The sequence below is a fragment of the Narcine bancroftii genome, chromosome 8, assembly GCF_036971445.1.
Source record: "Narcine bancroftii isolate sNarBan1 chromosome 8, sNarBan1.hap1, whole genome shotgun sequence".
Classification (NCBI taxonomy): Eukaryota; Metazoa; Chordata; class Chondrichthyes; order Torpediniformes; family Narcinidae; genus Narcine; species Narcine bancroftii.
In genome coordinates this window covers 8212919-8232972 of record NC_091476.1, presented here as the reverse complement: position 1 = coordinate 8232972, position 20054 = coordinate 8212919, and the positions used below count along the sequence as shown (strand labels likewise).

General features: G+C 43.3%; 2 protein-coding genes and 1 long non-coding RNA gene across 10 annotated transcripts in view; 2 read left to right on the top strand and 1 right to left on the bottom strand.

Moving 5' to 3' along the window:
• Positions 1 to 4270, top strand: part of LOC138740331 (magnesium transporter protein 1-like) — a 38660-nt gene extending 34390 nt beyond the window's left edge. For both annotated transcript variants that reach the window (XM_069892842.1, XM_069892841.1), the window contains exon 10: positions 1145 to 4270. In XM_069892842.1, coding sequence (XP_069748943.1) covers positions 1145 to 1160 — 16 coding nt within the window. In that variant the 3' untranslated portion in view covers positions 1161 to 4270. The remainder of the gene's footprint in view (positions 1 to 1144) is intronic.
• LOC138740336 (uncharacterized) overlaps positions 1 to 7333 on the bottom strand; it is an 18352-nt gene extending 11019 nt beyond the window's left edge. Inside the window, exon 1 of the long non-coding RNA XR_011342838.1 lies at positions 5944 to 7333. This is a non-coding gene — a long non-coding RNA (uncharacterized lncRNA). The remainder of the gene's footprint in view (positions 1 to 5943) is intronic.
• The window catches only part of atrx (ATRX chromatin remodeler), a 146013-nt gene continuing 132755 nt past the window's right edge, over positions 6797 to 20054 (top strand). For 2 of the 7 annotated variants that reach the window (XM_069892819.1, XM_069892818.1), the window contains exon 1: positions 6797 to 6933. In XM_069892819.1, coding sequence (XP_069748920.1) covers positions 6812 to 6933 — 122 coding nt within the window. In that variant the 5' untranslated portion in view covers positions 6797 to 6811. Of the gene's footprint in view, positions 6934 to 7310; positions 7425 to 8099; positions 8185 to 20054 lie in introns of those variants that run through there. The other 5 variants (XM_069892822.1, XM_069892820.1, XM_069892821.1 and 2 more) reach the window with 5 other exon arrangements.

Genomic DNA, 20054 nt, shown 5'->3' with positions numbered 1-20054 from the left:
GGAGGGCGGATGGGATGGATGGATGGAGGGCGGATGGGATGGATGGATGGAGGGCGGATGGGATGGATGGATGGAGGGCGGATGGGATGGATGGATGGAGGGCGGATGGGATGGATGGATGGAGGGCGGATGGGATGGATGGATGGAGGGCGGATGGGATGGATGGATGGAGGGCGGATGGGATGGATGGATGGAGGGCGGATGGGATGGATGGATGGAGGGCGGATGGGATGGATGGATGGAGGGCGGATGGGATGGATGGATGGAGGGCGGATGGGATGGATGGATGGAGGGCGGATGGGATGGATGGATGGAGGGCGGATGGGATGGATGGATGGAGGGCGGATGGGATGGATGGATGGAGGGCGGATGGGATGGATGGATGGAGGGCGGATGGGATGGATGGATGGAGGGCGGATGGGATGGATGGATGGAGGGCGGATGGGATGGATGGATGGAGGGCGGATGGGATGGATGGATGGAGGGCGGATGGGATGGATGGATGGAGGGCGGATGGGATGGATGGATGGAGGGCGGATGGGATGGATGGATGGAGGGCGGATGGGATGGATGGATGGAGGGCGGATGGGATGGATGGATGGAGGGCGGATGGGATGGATGGATGGAGGGCGGATGGGATGGATGGATGGAGGGCGGATGGGATGGGTTTTTTCAAATTTGAAGCCTGAGCTAGTTATTCACAGCTTTGCTGATTGGACAGTGAGTTTATCTATTATTTGATTAAAGGTGTTGGGTTAGTCATTGTCAATGATCATTTATACTATCCTGATTGAAAAGGTCACATCTAGATGGTAAAAGGGAAAATTTGCTGTTTGCTAGTAGTCTGCAGGAAATAATAAGAGCCAAGATTTAAGTTGAGAATTGAGGGATTTTCGGAACTCCCAGATGGGAAGTCAAACATTTTCCAGCATCCTATCACACCTGCAAAGTTGAGAAGCGCTGAGGACATTAAAAAGCACTATCTAAAGTTTCTTCTGTTGTTATAATTGCACTATGGCACAAGTTTTTGAATATTTCTTGTTTTACACTTATTGTACTGCTAAGCCTCCTACTTGCATGATATTTCAGGAATTATCATGGAATTTACTTCAAACTTTTCAATGTATTATTTTTGCCTTTTTAGCTTTCTTATAGGTTAATCTTGGAGAAATGTGCAGAGCTGAAAGAAGAGCACAACATGGTGTGAGAAGTTGAAATTAAACATCAAATTGAAAAGTTAATTGTGTTCCAGAATGCCTCCTAATGTAATTCCATTTGAGGTCTCTGAGGAAGATTTGAACCAAAGAGAGCCTGTGGTGCCTTAGGTTTTTGGCCATCAAAAAATATCTTAGATTTTTACTAATGAAAACATTTTGGCAAAATAGAAAATGATTAAAAATTAATCTGCATCTTTTTTTTAAAAAAAGAAGCAATTTTTGTTGACTAAAGTGCCTTGAATGGAATTGTTCCAAGATTCTGGTTTTAAAGGGCTGATTTGCATAGGGTTAAACTTGTGAAGTGTAATTTTAAAATTATTAATTTTGACAAATTACATTGTAATGTTATGTCAACTCCCTTGGCATCCACTGTGAACTTGATTATTATTGGCAATTACAATAAAGAGATAACTTGATATCGATTGTATTTTAATAACCAGGTCAGAGCTTCATTCTCGAAAGTTATTTTTTTCACAATCCATGATGCTCATGTGATCCTTGGGTAAAATATAAAGACATTGAATGTTGATTCTGTGAAAGGTTCACAGAGCAAAATATTACTAAATTTTTTTTTAAGTTAAAGAAAAACAAAATGCTGGAAATACTCAGCAACATTTAATCCAGATGTTGACTATTATTTCTCCTGACCTGCTGAGTAAATCCAGCATTTTCTGTTCTTGCTTTTTGATTACCTGTATCTGCGGTTTTTCTTTTGTCTTTCAAAGTGTTGGTGCCTCTTGAATGGATTCATGATTTATAAAGATGTTATTGTTAGAAAATCATGGGGAGAAAACAGTAAAATCTGTATTTTAAAAATGCATTTTTTCTGTTAAATGTAAATCATAGAATTAATTATTTCATTCAAATATTCAATTAGATTTTTTTGTTCTATAGTTCTCAGTGAATGCATTTGTTTGCTGTATGATGCAAAACAAGAATAAATATCCAATACCCACTTCAAATAATGCATTCACAGTTCAGATACAGTCCAGAACAACTGGAAAATAAAACTTCTACAAAAACATATAATCAGGAAGATTCCATATACTGTAATTTTTGAGTGAGGAAAAACTTTCCATTTCATATTTAAAAAACAAATGTACGTTTTGATGAAATCTAGTTGAACTGTAAAATTTCTCATTCTTGAATTTAATACTCCAAGGAGGTTGAGCATTCAGGGGAAAAAAGGAGTAAAATTGGGCAAGTAAATTTTTGAAGGAGACCAAGTTGTTTCTAATTAAATTTTTAATTTAAAAAAAATCACTAGTTTTTTTCTATTTGAAGTAGAAATCTGCCAGTTCCCCTGAGATGCTATAATTTTTGGAGACATTGTTTTTAAAGGAAAATACCCACCAAATTTCTGTGGAAATTTGTGATCTAAACTACTCATTAAAAATAATACATAACTTTTAACTTCTCTTTCCTTCCCAATAAAAATGAAACTTTGGAAATGCTGCCAAGAGAAGAAAAGAAATATTACACCTCACTTTTTAAAAATGAATTTTGGCCTTTTCTTGTTGATTTTAGTTAGTGATATTGCAGCGATTTATTTGCTTTGGATTTCCCAAATATGGTCTAATTCAGCAAGTACTCCTGATTAATTCCTGATGATTGCTCAAAATACACAAGAAAGCAGATGAAAAAGATGGAGGTACAAACATGTCAATGCCTTCATGAGATGGCTCCTATTTGTTTTTCTTAATTACATGAACAATAATCCAGATAGCCATAAGATTCAAAATAGTATTTTCACACTTACATTACACTTTAAGGTTTTTAACCAATCATTGAACCTTTCAATATTGGTAAACTATTTGTATCCTTCTCACAGTTTGCCTTGCCAACTATTTTTGTACCCAAGGCAAATTTGGCTACAACATAATTGCTTGCTTCTTGTCATTAATTCTGATCCCTGAATCCTCAATTTTTTTTCATTGAAAATAATTTCCTTCTCTCCCTGTAGTGTTTCCTGCTAGTTAGGTAATCCTCTATCCATGCTATTATCTCTAAGGTCATGAGTTCTTATCCATTTCTGTGGCATGCAATTTTCCAGAGGTTTATTTTCTCTTTCATGACAATTTTTTCAATCCTCCGTTGCAGGATTGTGAACGTGCCATCTCCTCCAAGTCTCTCATAACTACTTATTTCATCTCTTGTGGGTGGAGTTGTACCTGCTGTCTCTGAATATGAGTTCTAGGTTTTTGACTTCCTAACCATGTCTCTGTAATAGCAATCAAATCATACCTATTTGTCTCTCTGTGCTGTTGATTTTGTTTTAGATACAGTGTGGATTTAGATACTTTCTAAATTGTCTATTTGCAGAACTTTTGTTTCTCATCCTTGTCTCTCTTGCCTTTTATTGTCTTTCATTTCTCTTTCAGAGTTTTAGTTTAAACGTTACCCGACTGCACTTGCAAACTCCCAAGTGCAATGACATTGATCTTGTTCCTACCTGGGTGTGACCTCTCCTTGAAGATGGTGAGCTGAAGTCCCTTTGTGATTTTGTTTCACTTCTCTATGTTGTGCTGCATGAAAAATCTTGGGGCTTTCTGCTCTGCTGTTGGCAACATGTTGCTTCTTCCTGGCACAAGTCCCCAGGAATGCAGAAGACTGCAGAAAGTGGCACACACACAGAGCCAAGACCATCAAGGGCACTGACCTCCCATCCAACGAAACGAAGGATTTCCATTTCAAATTTAAATTGTCCTTTTTCACTGCTGTGAAAGTCCAGCATCATCAGGTTCAAGAACAGTTTTTTTTCCCAACAGCTATCTGACTCTTCAACCTCCTCTACTAATTATAAACCACTCTGGGACCAGTTTTTTTAAAAAAAAAACTCTCCAGGATTGAAACCTCTCTTGTTTTACACTAACTGCAACTATGAATTTATTTCTCTCCCTTTTATATTATTTTTCAGTCTAATGGGATATACTGTTGATTTAGTTTACACTATTGTTTGTGTATCTTGTGTACCTATGTGGCTGCAGAGAGTAAGAATTTTGGTGCATCTGTACATTTATGTATATGACAATAAACTCCCATACTTAAAAGCATGCAATTTTCAGTTCTGTATTGAGAACATTGTTGCTCTGAAGGAAATGAACAACCTTTTCCAAATTACTCATCACAAAACTACAGCACCCCTTCTTTCATCCTTTAACTTCCCCTCTTAAAATGTTAATGATATATCTATTGTGTCACCCCATCACATTTCCTCATCTCCCACTCTTGAAATCAAAATTCTTTTGTCTACCCTTCAAAGAAAACTCTTGCAATTTTTTTTTCATTTGAGTTAGGTGGGAACATTATTTAAACCACAAGGCAGTAGTGTGAAACACAAGTTCTGTTTAAGTCTAGCATGTCAAAACCTTAATGGAAGAAAATTCACCATATTTTGTATTTATTACATAATAAGTGGTGCTGACCTCCATTATGAAATGCTTCCAGCATCTGGTGATGGAACTCATCAAAGCACACCTCTCAGAGATGCTGGACCCATTTCAATTCCCCTATGGAAGAAACCATTCCATAGACGATGCTACGGCCTTGTTCTTTCACTCTGTCATGACCTACCTGGAGAATGACGTCTCATATGTCAGGCAGCATGGCTTTTTAAAAAGATCCTTCCCCAGAGGCTGGTGGAGAAGCTGTCCTCACTGGGACTCAACACCCCTATCTATAATTGGATTCAGGACTTTCTAACACAAAGGCCACTGTGGGTTGTCAGTGGAATGTCGAGCAATGTCATACTGAGTGTGATGTACCTCAGGGCTGTGAGCTCAACCTACTCCTAGTCATGCTATTGACCCATGACTGCATCACCAGATCTAGCTCCAAAGGTGTTAAGTCTTGCAAATGACACAGCAGAGTTTGCCCTCATCAGCAACAATGGAGAAGAGGTGAAACATTTTGTGAAATGGTGCAAGAGTAACCTGAGTCTTATGTAGACTTCAGGAGGATGAGGAATGTCCACACTTCTCTGCACATCAATAACTAGTGTAGAGAGCACCAAGTTCCTTGGAGTGCACTTAACTAGTGACCTGAGATGAATCCTCAGGACCATAAGAGTGGCAGAGAGGATCACTCCATCCTGCTCTCCCCCACCATTGATGTGAACTACCAAAGGTGTGCAAAATTATTAATGACCCCTTCCACTCAGCACAGCAGATGTTTGTCTGCATGTTTTGCACCAAGGACCAGAGAACACTGTTTTGTCCAGTTGTACTATGTAATTAGATTAATGAGATGATAATAAATTTGACTTGAAAAATAAAGATATCTGTTGAATGAAGTGAGTTTGATCACACCTATAGCTTTACATACAACCAGACATTTATCCCTTCCCTAGAGTTGATTACTTTGTCAGTTCCATTTTAGGGCAATTGCTCTTGGATTACCATTTAAATTCAACATGTTGCTTTCCTCTCATAATTTGGTGCCATACTCAAGTATTTAAAGATGCAAATTATCTTTCAAAATTGATGCAACATCTGAGAGTGGACATTTTAGACAAGCTTTGTTGAGAGCTTCCTGGAGAAATGCTGGTTCTCATTGATGAAATGCCTGCCAATATTAATGGGCAATTGGGAAAGCATATTGACAGGTTGGGTTTAATTGTAGTATTGGAGTTTGAGTAAAGATATCTTACCAATAAAATACCTTGGTTGGATCATGTTATATAGTCAGGATAATGTGAACTATTTTGTAACCGTGTAAGAATACACACCTCTCACTGTAGTAACTGTAGTCCACCACTGTGGGGTGTATGTATGTGTACATGGGTGTGTGTGAATAGTCTCCTGAGATGGTGGAAGGCATCAGTAAGTAAAAGTCTCTTCTGTTATTTGAATCTTGCACCTCTAAGTTATTTAAGAAGCTGCCCAAGTAACACAGAGACCTGGGGTAGTTTGGTCCCTTTACCTAAAGGAGGAAGCTCTTGCTGGAAGAGAAATGCAATGAGGATTTGCCAGGTTGGTTCCTCAGTTGACGAGTCTGTCAATACATGTAGAGGTTGAGTAGGTTCGGCCACTGTCCTCCAAAGTTTAGGTGACTTAATTGAAGAATACTAAGTTCCTCATGGCTGAGTGGACAAGTCACCTCTAGAATAACGCAAAGGGCTGGGAATTCAGTAGTGAAACAAGGCGCAGGGTCACCATGGCAAATCGACGGAATTCCTTTTACACGAAGTTGCAGCCGATGGCTGTGTTCAAGGCTGAGACCAACAGAATGTTGACTATCAGAGGAATTGAGGAAAGGGAATGAGCAGCAAAGCCAAGTGGAAGGGCCTGAGCGGCTGAATTACAGGGCCATTACTAACTGAACCATAAATGCCGAGGGAATCTTAAATTCACTCGTCATGATTTGTAATCCATTAATCTCGATTTTCAAAAATGGTTCTATTATACTGTATTTTGCTTTCACTGAACATCCCAGTTGCCATAGCAACGCGGTTACTAGGCAACATTGCTGCCAACCAATCATCACGTCGACTGGACGAAACTAGCCAATGGCATGACAGAATACTGCGAGGACCCAGTCTTTCCGTGACGTCTCCGTGAGAATCCGCCTTCCGATTGGAGCAGCTCGCCTATCCCATGACGTTTCTCCCTGACAGTCGTGGTCGCCATAGGAACAGCCTCTCTTCTCTTGGTCCCAGCTTGGGTCGGGATGACCGACGTAAGCAGGCGAGGAAGGTGCCGGTTCGGGCAGCGCGATGGTACGTGGGGCTCCCTGATACTTTTTCGGGAGGGGGGGGGGTTTGACTCGGCTGCAGTCCGGGGGCCGGGCCGCGCCGCACGGAACGCTGAAGACGTTGCAGGGGGAACCCGAGCGGCGGGGGTAGGCCGCAGATCGAGGCAGAACATGCCCTTGGGGAAAGGCCAATGAGTGAGGCGGATACTAAAGGCCGCGGGGCCAATTGGAAGAGCAAGCGGGGGTGTGGTGGTCGCGCCATTGCGGAAGGGGCGGGCGACCGGGGTGGAGGGGGTTGGGGGGGGGGGTGAACGATGGCGCGGCATTGTGTGTTCGTGGTGTAGGTGGAGGCGAGAGCGGCCGGCCGGCGGAGAGCGGCCTAGGGTGCTGCTTTATTTTTAAAGGGGGTGGGGGGGGGGGAGGAGCGAGAACCGGGCGCCGCCGATGAGAACAGAAAGCCGCACCTTTCGGGAGCCGCGGGAGAGATGACAGCAGAGCCGCGGAGGTACTTTCTAGGTGAAAAGGCACAACGTTTGTCGGGTTTGTATGGCGGAGAAAGTGGGGGGGGTGGTGGGAGGGAGGAGGAAGGAAGTAAGAGCAGGTGCCTCCTCGCCCCCCCCCCCCCCTTCCCCCTTTGGCTGCTAATCAGAGACGTCTCCAGCCCCCACTCCCCGTCATCCAATTTATTCCACTTCGGGCCTCCTCTTAAAATGGCGACCCTACCGCCTGGAGTTTTCAACCCGGTCCCGTCCTCCACCACATCCCCCCCCCCCACTTCCTACACACTCACATCCGGGAGGGAAGGACATTCTCAGCTACATTGTTCGGCTCGCATCTCGTTTCTCCCCCCCCCCCCCTCTCTGCACACACGTGCGTTGGCCCCATTCCGCAGGCGTGACAGCCAAACCCAGACCGTCAAGGCTGGAAACGCACGGCAGGAGAGGCTGGGGAAGCCTGGAATGCCCCCGCTGGGTTCCGGCCTAACCGCTCCTAATACCAGGCATTGGCCGGCCAGTCACTATTTGTAATCCGAGCTCGGGGCCTGCGCTTTGCAAATTCCGTGGTTGCACCCCGATCGAGAGCCTTGGTGGGGGGGGGGGGGGGGGGGGGGGGGGGAGGGGAAACCGGAGTGATGGGAAGTAGAGGGGACTCAACAGGTCTGGCAGCATCCCTATAAATGGGACGATCAGCATTTCGGTCGGGCCGTCTTCCGGCTTCTCCTGGTTTGCACTTGGTCATGGGAAGTGATTATTCTTCGAGTAATTCTGTGTTAAAGGTAAAAATGATAAATTACGAAAAATGGGCACCAGTATGAAACTGCAGCTCGTTTATATTTGCCATTACATCTTGTTTTTAGAGACTCCAGAAGATGCTGTTAAATCTGTCCCTGGGATAATTTTGTCTGTTAAACCTTTCAAAATGTTGATTTTTGACTTAAATCTTTTAAGTGTTCTATCCATGATTTATAATGCAGAGGTCAGTCAGGTGTGCACATTTTCTTGATTTTTTTTTGTGTCTCCAGTGGCCCGAGGGTGATATTTGTAGGTGAGGCTACCATTATAAAGTTTTGAGTTAGTTCAGCTGTACGATTGTGTACAAATTCAAAACATCAGATAAGATTGTATTTTGAGTTAGAGAAGCAAGTGAAATTGCCTGTATATTAGTAGCGGACCCATCAAGACAGACAGCGAGAAGTGTTTAAAAGAAGCATTACTGGGTGTTTGTTATTGAACTGAATAACCAGACAACACAAGTGGTAACCTTAGTCAAACGCTCAAACAACACTATATACAACAGGAGCTTCTTGTAATGGTAACTGCTACCAGCCAAATTCAGTTTCAACTGCCGCACCTCGTGGGGACTTGCTCATGCACAGTAGCACTGTGGCGAATATGGTGGTTGCAACACTATTGTAGCAGGTGCAGAGCAGCCAGTGGGAGCGGCTCTCTACATCCCTTTCGTGCAACCCCGCACATACCACAATCCATGTTGATAGTTACAATTCAGCAATGAATAGCCAGTCTAGTTTGGCTTACAAATACGTTCAGCACGTGTTACGTAGTAGCCATTGGTAGAAGTGGATGCTTGGGGTGCAGCCTCTTGTTTCTTGGGTTGCTAAGGGAGCTCTGCCTACCAGGATCATGTTCTAGATCCTGGTATATAGTCTCATCGGCAATGTTTTGGGATTGGTGTGGCTCCCTTACAAGGTGGGATGTGTCAACAGTTCCTCTGATACACCTAATTTTACCAGATATGACCTGTGCTCCTGGTACCTCCTTTGACTATGCCCATGCGGTCATATCCCTGTGGACCCTTCTGCTAATGGTTTGAGCAGTCGGCTGTTCCTTTTCTGCATTAACCTCCTGTTCAGAAGTTGGGCCTTGATTTCTTGTAGGTTCTTTAACTGAGGGTCCAAGAGCCTCTCTGCCACTGGCAAGGTCATCCGCATCTGTCTGGACCTGAGTCTTTGCGACGGAGAGCCCAACGTGGTGTCATGAGGAATGTTCCAAGGTCAGCAGGTTGAGGAACACATCCGTCTTCTCCCTATGAGACTTCTGAGTGAGCTGCTTCTTGCTCCTTGCAGCTCTTTTAGCCAATCCATTTGACTGTGGGTACTTGTAATATGGTTGAAATCCCATGTTGCTGTAAAGTGTCTGAATTTCTCACTGGTAAACTACCATTGTCTGATCGCAGAGTGTGGGGTGCCCCATGCACCGAAAAGTTTCTCTTCAACTTGGTTATGACTTCTGAAGAGGTGGCGTCATGTTGAAGGTCTTTTTCGATAAACAGAATCTATAAGTACCAAGTACTGTTGACTGCGCCATTTGAAGATGTCTGATGCTACAGTTGACCCGGGAGGTCTGGCACCAGGTGGAGCTACAATGGCTCCCTCTGCAGGTGCGGCCTGGTACTGTTGCACACCGAACAAGCTTGCACTTCCTGGACGATGTTTTCGGTCATTCCTGTCCAAAAAAAAACTCTCTAGCCCTGCTTCTGCACCCAGGTGTCCTCTGTGATTCCATCATCAATGAGTAGCTCATCCAAGAATGGGAAATAGGGTTGCACTTCAAGTGGTAGGCTGCACCAGGGTAAAAGTGCCCAGGGTCCTCAAAGTTGCGTCTTTGGTCGTGTGCTGTCTCATTTCCTCCAACCGGGAGGAGGAGATGTGCATTACTGTCATTGCATCAACTTGTTGGGTCATGCATTTTCTGGGAGCACGGGATAGTGCATCAGGTAAGTGCATTTCTTTTCCACACTTAACTAAAGTCAGGTTGTATGTCTGAAGCCTAAGTATCATTCTCTGTAATTATGCAGGGGCTCTGTGAATTGGCTTCTTCAGAATTGTGACCAGAGACAAGTGGTCAGTCTCTATGGTCACTGACCTAGTTGTTGAATTTTGAACAGGCAAAAACTACTGCCAATAACTCTTTGTCTATTTAGACATACTTGGTCTCCATGTTGGTGAGTGATCTGGATACGTAGCCCACAGATTTTCTGTCTTGCAGGCATCCTGCACCCTGTTGGTTCTGTGATGCATCACAGGTTAGCATAACTGGTTTTCATACATTGTTATACGATAGAACAGGTGGGCTTGACATGCCTTTTTAATGCATCCATTGTGTGTCTACTCCATGTCTTTGTGCATCAGCTGCCTCAGTGGAATGGTAAGATCCCTGGAGTTCAGGATGAATTTGCCTAGGTAGTTGACCATGCCCAGGAAACGTTGCAGTGCTGCCATGTCTGTCGGTATCGGCATTTTGCTGGTTGCTTTGTCCTTTGAAGGGTCTGCCTTCAGGCCTTATCCTGTGAAGACATGGCCTACGTAACTGACCTGGTTCAGCCGGAATATGCACTTCCGGGGGTTGAGCTTAAGGTTTATCTTCTGGGCTCTGTCGAGTGTCTTTTTTAAAATTTGTGTCATGTTCTTCCAAATCCTTGCCAACTACAAATATGTCATCAACAATGATAGCATAAGGGTACCCAGCAAAGATCTGCTCCATTCATCCTTCAAATACCTCTCTGACTAAAATGATTCCGAATGGCATTCACATGAATCTTTATTGGTCGAAACTCATGTTGAATGTGGTCAGCAGTGACGACTTGTAGTCAAGTTTGATTTGCAAGAAGGAATTCTTTGCCTCCAGGACTGGAAAAAAAACTGTTGTGCTGGCCATCTGCACGGCAACTTCCTCCATAATATGCATTGGATAATGTGGTTGTTTTAAAGCTGTATTGAGATCTCTCGGTTTGATACAGAACCGGATCTCCTGTCCATCCTTTTTTAGCGACCACCATGGAGAACACCCACTCAATGGGCTTGGAGACTGGGATAATCATGCCCAGGACCTGCATCCTGTACAGCTTAGCCTTAACGTTGTCCTTCATTGCTACTAGTATACAGTGTGCTGGATAAACCACAGGCCTCATTTCAAATTCGAGCTGCATGGCAGTTTCCCCATTTCCTCAGTTTAAAAAAAAAGGTCACTGTACTCTTAAAAATTCTGTGTCAAGTCATCCTTGGCCAGATTTATCTAGTGTACTCTCTGCTGAGCTAAGTAAGTCCCATGTCCATGCTTGTGCTCAGGCCCAGCAGAGGCATGACATCTTCTTGGACTATGAAAAAGGTTATTATGTGGACCCGTCCTTGTATGTAGCACTGCAGCTGCACTGTGCCATCGATTCTGATTCTGCTGCTCCTGTATGCCACTAGGCTTGTGGACTTGGTGCATGGTATGATCTGTTCTGACTTCCTCAGTTGATTGAATGTTCTTTGTAACATGACATTGCGCTGGGCCCCTGTGTCAACTTTAATGTCTTTTGCTTTATCATTGATATTCATTGTTACAAATGCTTCGTTATTCCTTCTGATTCGCATCTTTGCTAGGTCTCCTGCCGTCTGCAGTCAGCCCATCAATGTAATACTTGTCAACGGGTTTGGTTTCTCCTTACTCTGGTTCCAACTGGTTAATCGTTCTTGTGTATCTGGGTCTTGGAGTGAGTTACTGCCTGGCTCTTCAGCATCTGCTACAATGATTCCATTTCCGTCAGGCTCTACACCAGGGGTTCCCAACCTTTTTGTTCCTCTGTACCCCTTGGGCATTTTTTTATAGGTTCCTGTGTACCCTTAAAAATTAAGGATTAAAAAAAATGACATTGTGCAATCTGCCTGCAGATTACAACACCATGTTTTGTACAGTAGTGGTTATTTCCTCAGACCCAATGTACCCCCTGAAAAGTGCAAATGTACCACTGGGAGTACATGTACCCCGCCGATTGCTGGGCATATCTCTCGCCTTACCAAGTCGTCGCAGCGCAGTTCCTGAGCTCAGTCCTGGTTGACTGTGTCATAGGGCTTGGTTGGCTGCTGCGTCTGGCTGCTTCTATGCTTCTGTAGAGAGGCAAGCTTTCTGCTGTTCTCCTCTGTCGTCTCATAGGCTAGACATGTGGAGATGGCCTTTGTGAGCATTAGTTCACTGTTGTGCAGCAGTGCCTTTCTAATGCCTTCATTGCAGATGCCATGGACCATCCTGTCTTTAATCAATTCTTCACAGAGTGCTCCTAAATCACAGGTCTTTACCCTGATTTTAGGTCACTGATATACGAGTGAATTGACTTGCCAGGCCTCTGGTTTCTGGTATTAAATCTGTGCTTTTCCATCGTAAAGTTCTTTTGTGGATTGCACATTTCTCAATTTTATTTTTTAAACACTTGGTGTCCTCTCTCCGTCCCTTGTTCACTCTAAACTAATTCAAAGGCGGAAGTCAAATGCAACAGGACGGCCATGAAGGCCCGCTCTAGCGAGAGGTCGGCTAACACTGCCATTGGCACTATTTTCAATCGACAACCCCCCCCCCCCGGCGTTATTGATCCCATTGCATTTATCGACCCCTTGGATCGATATCCTCCACTTTGAAGACCCCTCGTCTAAAATGTTGGGAGACTGTTAGGTCTGCTTTGTTCATGAATGAGTGAGACAAACACCAGACTGAGTCGAAATCAGGGTTCTTTGTTCTTTATTACCGGATTGTAACACTTGCGACTAACAATGTTAGTCGGAGAATGCATTCTGCCGTTATCAGCAAAATGGTGATTTTTTATACCCTTGGATACATGCTTAGAACATCATCATATCATTACTTGTCCAATGACTAAAACTGTTGCTATCCTTTCCCTGCTAGCTTCCTGCCTCTCAATCCATCAATGTCTCTCTTATCTTGTAAGTACAAGGATGCATTCACATCTTGTTACAGCCCTGTACAGGGTAACTCCTTACACATTCCCATCTCATGATGTTTTACCTAACAGGAGTACAAGGACACCTCCCCTTCTTGTTACAGCCCTGCACAGGGTAACTCCTTACACATTCCCATCTCATGATGTTTTACCTTACAGAGACCCCATTTCTACAATCTTGCATCCTTGTTCTTCTATTGCCAAATCAGGCTCTGAAGCAACCAATCAGTACACTTTCACAGTGCATTTGTAGATGTTTGATCTGATGGCATGCGAAATCTGTTCAAACACCTGAGAAAGTTGAAGAGCTGTGTGGCTTCATGGTTAACTCAATGTGCTGGCTCCAGGAAATGAAACCCGAAACTCTGCAGACATTGTAATTAAGTAAAAGCACAGAAATGCTGTATCTAGCATTTATGTGTTGTGGCTTCAGGAAATTAATTTTGAAGTATGGACTCCCAGAACCTTCGTTGCAACAAGGCAGATGTGGTCCCTCAGCCCCTCCTTTCAAAAAATTAACAATGCTGGAGAAACTCAGCAGGTCAGACAGTGTACTTTATTGTAAAGATACATGATAGCTGACGTGGACTTTTACCCCCTCCATAAATCTTCGTCCGCGAAGCCAAGCCAAAGAGAAGACATGATTAATGTATCAGGCTTGAGCCCTTCTTCAGGTATGAGCAAAATGTAAGTAGGTGCCTGAATATTAAGCTCCTTGGACTTGTTGTTAAGAGAATAATTGTTCTGACACAACCCAACAAGATTCTTGATCTCCATCCTGTCTTCTGACTCATCATTTTCAATTATTTGGCCAACATTGGTGGTGCTCTCAGTGAATTTGTAGATTTGAGTTGGAGCTGAATTAAGATGAGCAGTCATGGGCATTCAAGGAGTTGGGGTCTAAGCACACAGCCTTGGAGTGCCCTCTGTTGATGGTCTGCTCAGAGGAGGTGACATTGGTTCTTTGCACTGAGTGAGGTCTGCTGATGTGGAAACAGAGGATCAAGATGCAGAGAGACAGTATTACGTATCCTTTAGTTTGGTCATGTTTTGCTGGTGTAATGGTGTTGAACGCTGAACTGTGGTCCATTTGATCTTTCGGAAGGCCAGTTGTGACATAGGAACATAGGAAGAAGGAACAGGAGTAGGCCAAAAATGGCCCATCGAGCCTGCTCCGCCATTCAATACGATCATGGCTGATCTAATTTGTGACCTAACTCCACCTACCTGCCTTCTCCCCATATCCCCTAATTCCTCGGCGGGTGAACCAGTTCTTCCTGAGATACCCATAACCATCCTGACATCATTGCCACTGGCAGATGCTCATTGAGGCCTGTCAAATGGTATTTCTACCATTCCGGTTAAACTAACTGGTTTTGCAGTTTATAGAATTACTCGTGTAAAATTATGGCACAAGTAGAATTACTGTCTCATGGTTCCAAAGACCCAGGTTTGATCTGACCTATTTGTGTGGAGTTTGAAGTCTTCTGTGACTTAAGTTTCCTTTGGTGCACTTGTGCCAAAGATGGGTAGGTCGTTAAGTTAATTGGCTGCAATGGATTGCCCTCTTGTGTTGGTATGAGGTGGATTTTAGGGGAGTTGATAAAAATGGAGTGATTTTTTAAAAAAGTGGGATTAATATAAACGAGTAGTTGGATTTATCAAAGGGTATGACAATTACTATTTGACATTTGGATATACAGCACGTTAACAGGCCCTTTCAGCCCACGAGCCCATTTTGCCCATTTACACCCAATTGACATGTAACACTAGTACATTTTGAAGGGTGGGAGGAAACCAGAGCTCCTGAGGAAAACCTACACAGACACAGGGAGAACATACAAGCTCCTTACAGATAGCATGGGATTTGAGTCCCAGACCATATCACTGGCTCTGTAACAGCGATGCCCGAGCTGTGCTCTTCCTATTTGGACACCTCAAAAAACTGCAGAATAACTGTAATAACCACTTGCTGCAAGTTATTTCACTTGTATCTTTGTATTTTTGCTGCTCAATTTTTCATTTAAGTGGGGTTGTAAGTAGATGTTATGTCATCTTTTCTGTAAATTGTCTCATGTTTAGGATTTTTGCGTTGGGGAAAAGATGACATTATTGCAGCTGTCAGTTTATTTGGTAAGGGTAAGGCTAAAATGTAATAAATCAATATGCATTGTGGCTTTGTAGCTATTTTTGTGGTATTGGGATATCCCAATAAGACTCCCAAAACAAGACAGAGGAATGAGGTGGAAATGTCTGGAAAGGGTTCGTTTTTGGGTACAGCAGGCAAGCGAATCCAGACAATGCGGTGCAACAGTACACATGCTTTATTAAAACAGTAAAAAGGACTCTGGGGCAGTCCCAGAGCAAACATAGTTAATCTGCTACAACACCTACACACAGGTTCAATACAAGCAGCTACGTACGCACACACACACACACATATGTTAGGCTTACTGGCTTACACCTAGCCTTGGAAACCTGACCGAAGGAAGGGGCTAAGCGACAAAGGAGTGTATTCGAATCCTCACCTATCTCAGCAGTAACGACCCATGGGCAGGGGGTTCTGACTCCTGATGAGGTGCCCTAACTGGCTACCTACAGGGAAGAAACACACCCCAAGTAAACGGAGAACTCTGGCTACAATGCCAGTATCTACTGGGTTACCAGTATCTACCTGGTCGGCCTAAGGGTTTCTAGCCCCTTACCTGTGTTCCCCTCTGGATGGTGTCCGCTGTGGTGTGAACCACCCGGAACAAGTGCAGGGCCTGACTATATGGCAAAGAGAATGAACAATGGTATGCTCGGGTTTAAATATCCCACTCTGCTGAGCAGGGGCTGTGATGTACAGGCCAGCCAATGACAGTGTGTGCTCTGACTGGTGGGTGGGCACACACCTGATTGGCAGGCTGGAGAGGCTGGGTGGTGCCTCAGGGATGATAGACAGTTCTGTGTGCCTTCGATATCAGAGGTATAGTTTCCATATTAATGTAACAGAAGTGTTCAAGAATTGTGACTTCTGTTGACCAATAAAGTGAATATCAAAGTTGTAGGGGATAGAGAAAGGGAGACAGCTGGAGGGAAGAAGACTCGGGTTAGGGAAAGAGAGAGACGAGGGCAATTGGTGGGAAGGGATGAATAGTGAGAGTCGTGGAGGGAGCACTCCCAAAGTCAGGGAACACAACCTAGTCCTTACCAAGGTCTCAGTAGTGGAGAGGGTCAAGAACTTCAAATTCCTGGATGTCAACATCTCTGGAGATCTGTGCTGGAACCTCCCCGTCAATGCAATCATGAAGAAGGCTCACAGCAGCTAAACTTTGTGAAGTGTTTGAGGAAATTCTGTATGTCACCGAAGACTCGTAAACTTCTATAGGTTTACCGTGGAAAGCATTCTGGCTGGTTGCATCACTGTCTATTATGGAGGTATCAACTCTCAGGACAAGAAAAAACTCCAGAGAGTTGTTAACTTGGCCTGCGATATCATAGGCACCAGACTTCACTCCATCGAGGACATTGACAAGAGGCAAAGAAGCATCCTTTATCCTCAAGGATCCCCACCACTCAGGCCATGCCTTCTTCGCTCTGCTACCATTGGGGAGGAAAAAGTTACAGGAGTCTAAAGACGAGCACTCAGTAGCTTGAGGGCAGCTTCTTCCCTGCTGTCATCAGATTCCTGAATAATCAATGAACCAATAACACTGCCTTACTTTTCATGCACTTTTTTTTTAATTGTAAGGTTGTTTATATGAATGTTTGCACTCTGATGCTTCTACAAAACACTTTTGAGACTTGTTCATGATGATAAATTATAGTTCTGAAGATTGCTCGGTAACGTCAGAGGCTGAGATGGGTCATCTCATCTGAATACAGTGGAAAATGTCTTGTTCTTCGAGGAAAAATATAAAGAAAACCCTGGCTGATTTAAATTTGATACACTAACAAAAAATATTGTTAGCTATAGTGTTTCTGCTGAGCTCTGTCAAAGATCTGACTCAGACAGCAAAGTTTTTTTTCAGTTGGTTATTCTGGAATTGACAGCTGCATGTCCCAATTGTAACTTCACAGGAATTGATCACTGTCTTCATTACATCCTCTGCAAAATAGATGATATATGCGTAATATTTTCTGGGGAAAAGAGCTACCCAAGTCAGCACAACAATGCCAGAATGTGAAATTGATTGTTAGATTTGTTTCCATTTCAAAATGTTTTTTTAGACTGGGGTTGAAGGACAGAAGTGTGGATGTTTTATCCTCAATTTCTCTTTGTTCTCCCAAAAGAACAGGAGGTTGGAATTTAATGTTTCTCTCTCATTGAGTGTCTTGTTCTTGGTAACCATTTCCATGAGCTCAATGTAATTCTCTTACACACTTGGGCAAGAATTTGGGTACTTGTAATGTAATTGTAACATCCCTTCTGTGGATACTGTGAATTATTTTGAGAGATTGGTTATGGAGCACGTATCAAGAAGGACCTGGGCCCACTTCATTTCACCCATCCTTGAAGGCGAATATTACTTTGCTGGCCCTCCATTTTTTTTATTTGATCACCTGGTCTACAGGAACACCAATATCAGGTTGCAGTTGTTGTTATTGACTACAGCATTATTACCAGCAAAACTATGACCATACAAAAGGATGCAAGACATTGCTCTGCAACTAGATCCTCTGTTTCAATCAGTGTGAAGAGGCAATATCACCTTAACCACTCTGACTTTCCACACAGGCGTCCAAGGTTGTGTATTTCGTTCCCTATTCTACTCCCCGTACCGTATAGCTAAGATGTGCCTCAATTCAATCCACAAATTTGCTGATAATGCCACTGTTGTCGCCAAATCACTGGAAGTGGGTCAGTCTATAGAGTAAAGATGAATATATCACTGGGTGGTGCTAGAACAACAATCTTGCTCAGTTTCTGCCATTGAATTTTCAAGAGCATGTGACCATTTGTACATTTAGTTTTAATGATACAGTACACTAGAAGGGCCTTGTGGCTCATGAAACCCATATTGTCCAATTAACCCAAGAATCCTGTAGGTTTTGGAGGATGGAAGGAAACTGGAACACCCAGAGAAAATCCACATAGTTCACCGGGAAAACATACAAACTCCTTGCAACAATTTAAGTTGCATTATATTTCCACCTCCTTAGATAGCCGCCCCCTATTTGATCTAAGGCATGTGGCCAAAATTTATGCACATAGTGTGTACTGTCTCGCCTTAAACCAGGTCTTTCGCAATATCATTTTGTTTTATCGCCATGTGAAAAAGTGTTCAGCTGTGCTTCCAATAGGGAGGAGCTGTTCAATACTGACCGTCTTGGGTTCTGCTGCCTCTTACTTGTCACTCATGATTTTGTGTTTTTGCATCGTAAATGAATGATAGAAAATTGGGTTACAAGTGAAACTGCAAAGTTTGGTGAGAAAACAGTAAGTGAAGAGCTTCTAGTGGAATTGAACTGGATGGGGGAGAGAGAGAGAGAGAGAGAGCAAAGGAAATTAGAAAAACAAGTCGAGTTGAATATTTGAACAAGGGTGAAGAGTTCCAAGGGATTTGGAAGTGAGGACCAAATATTACATGGCAAAGTAGTAAAAGTTTCAAAGGAGTTTGTATTCAGGAAGGAATGAGAATATGTAACAGATTTAAGTGGGAATTGGAGTCAGCATGAAGTTGTCATAAACAGACATTGAGTTAGAATGAAAGTAAATTAAAAGGATCGTGAAAATTGTGACATAGAGGGAAAAAAGATGTTATGTGATGCAGAGCAAGTGTATTGAGGATTAACATTATTTTCACAAGGGGAAGCTGATTGGAGAGAGGTAGCCAAGGCTCTGCAGAAAAATCATGGATTTCCCTTTCTGATGTTGATAATGCCTGTTCCTGTTTGTCTATAATTTCTTGTACTTCAGCCCTACCCCCCAAAGCAAGGATAAAGTCCCTTTGATTATCAATTTCCACCCTTCTAGCCTCCACATCCAACAAATTATCCAAGTCACCCTCTGACGCTTCCACGAGCTTCAGCAAGATTCCACCACCAGCCACTTATTACCCTCTCTTTTTTGCTGGGATACGTCCTTCCAACATTCTCTCGTCCACTCTTCCCTGTCTAGCCAGCCTCTTGACCCCTTTGGCACGCAAAGTTTAAAATTTTTCCCTATATTTTCCCCCAAACCTACCATCTCTGTGCCAGTGAGATCAAGCATATATTGGGTGACTTTTTTCAAACACAACACTGGGCCTAAGGTTGAACTTCCTATCAACCATTGCAATTTCCCCAGCCATTCCTGCATCGTCTGGTCTGGGTGATCCCAAATATAAACGAGGAACAACACCTCCTATTCCTCCTAATAGCTGAACATAGATTTTGTTTTGTTTTTCCAACTTTAGGTAACCTCTCACCCTTGTCTACACTGTTTCCATTCTCTTCTTTACTTACTCTTGTATCCATTTTCTCTCTCTAACCTTTTTTTCTTCTCACCCTCTTAATGGTCTCTCTTCCTGCCATTTTACCACTCACACCTTCTGCACTTTACCCTATCACCTATTGATCCCTGCCCAAGTTCTTTCCCTCAACATGCAACAGTACAGGCAGACAGTCCCTGGGTTTAAAAACTAGTTCCGTTACCTAGGTCTGTCTTTAATTCGAATTTGTATACAAGTCAGTACAGGAGCATTCAGCCCTTATTTAGCGTCATTTAGTCAAATCTTTATCTTTATATGCATATAAAACATCTTCAACACAATAACACAATACATAATGCAGTACATAATAACTACAGCACAGTACATAAAAATAACTACATATGTTTATCTTCTTTCTTTGGCTTGGCTTTGCGGACGAAGATTTATGGAGGGGGTAAAAGTCTACGTCTGCTGCAGTCTCGTTTGTGGCTGACAAGTCCGATGCGGGACAGGCAGA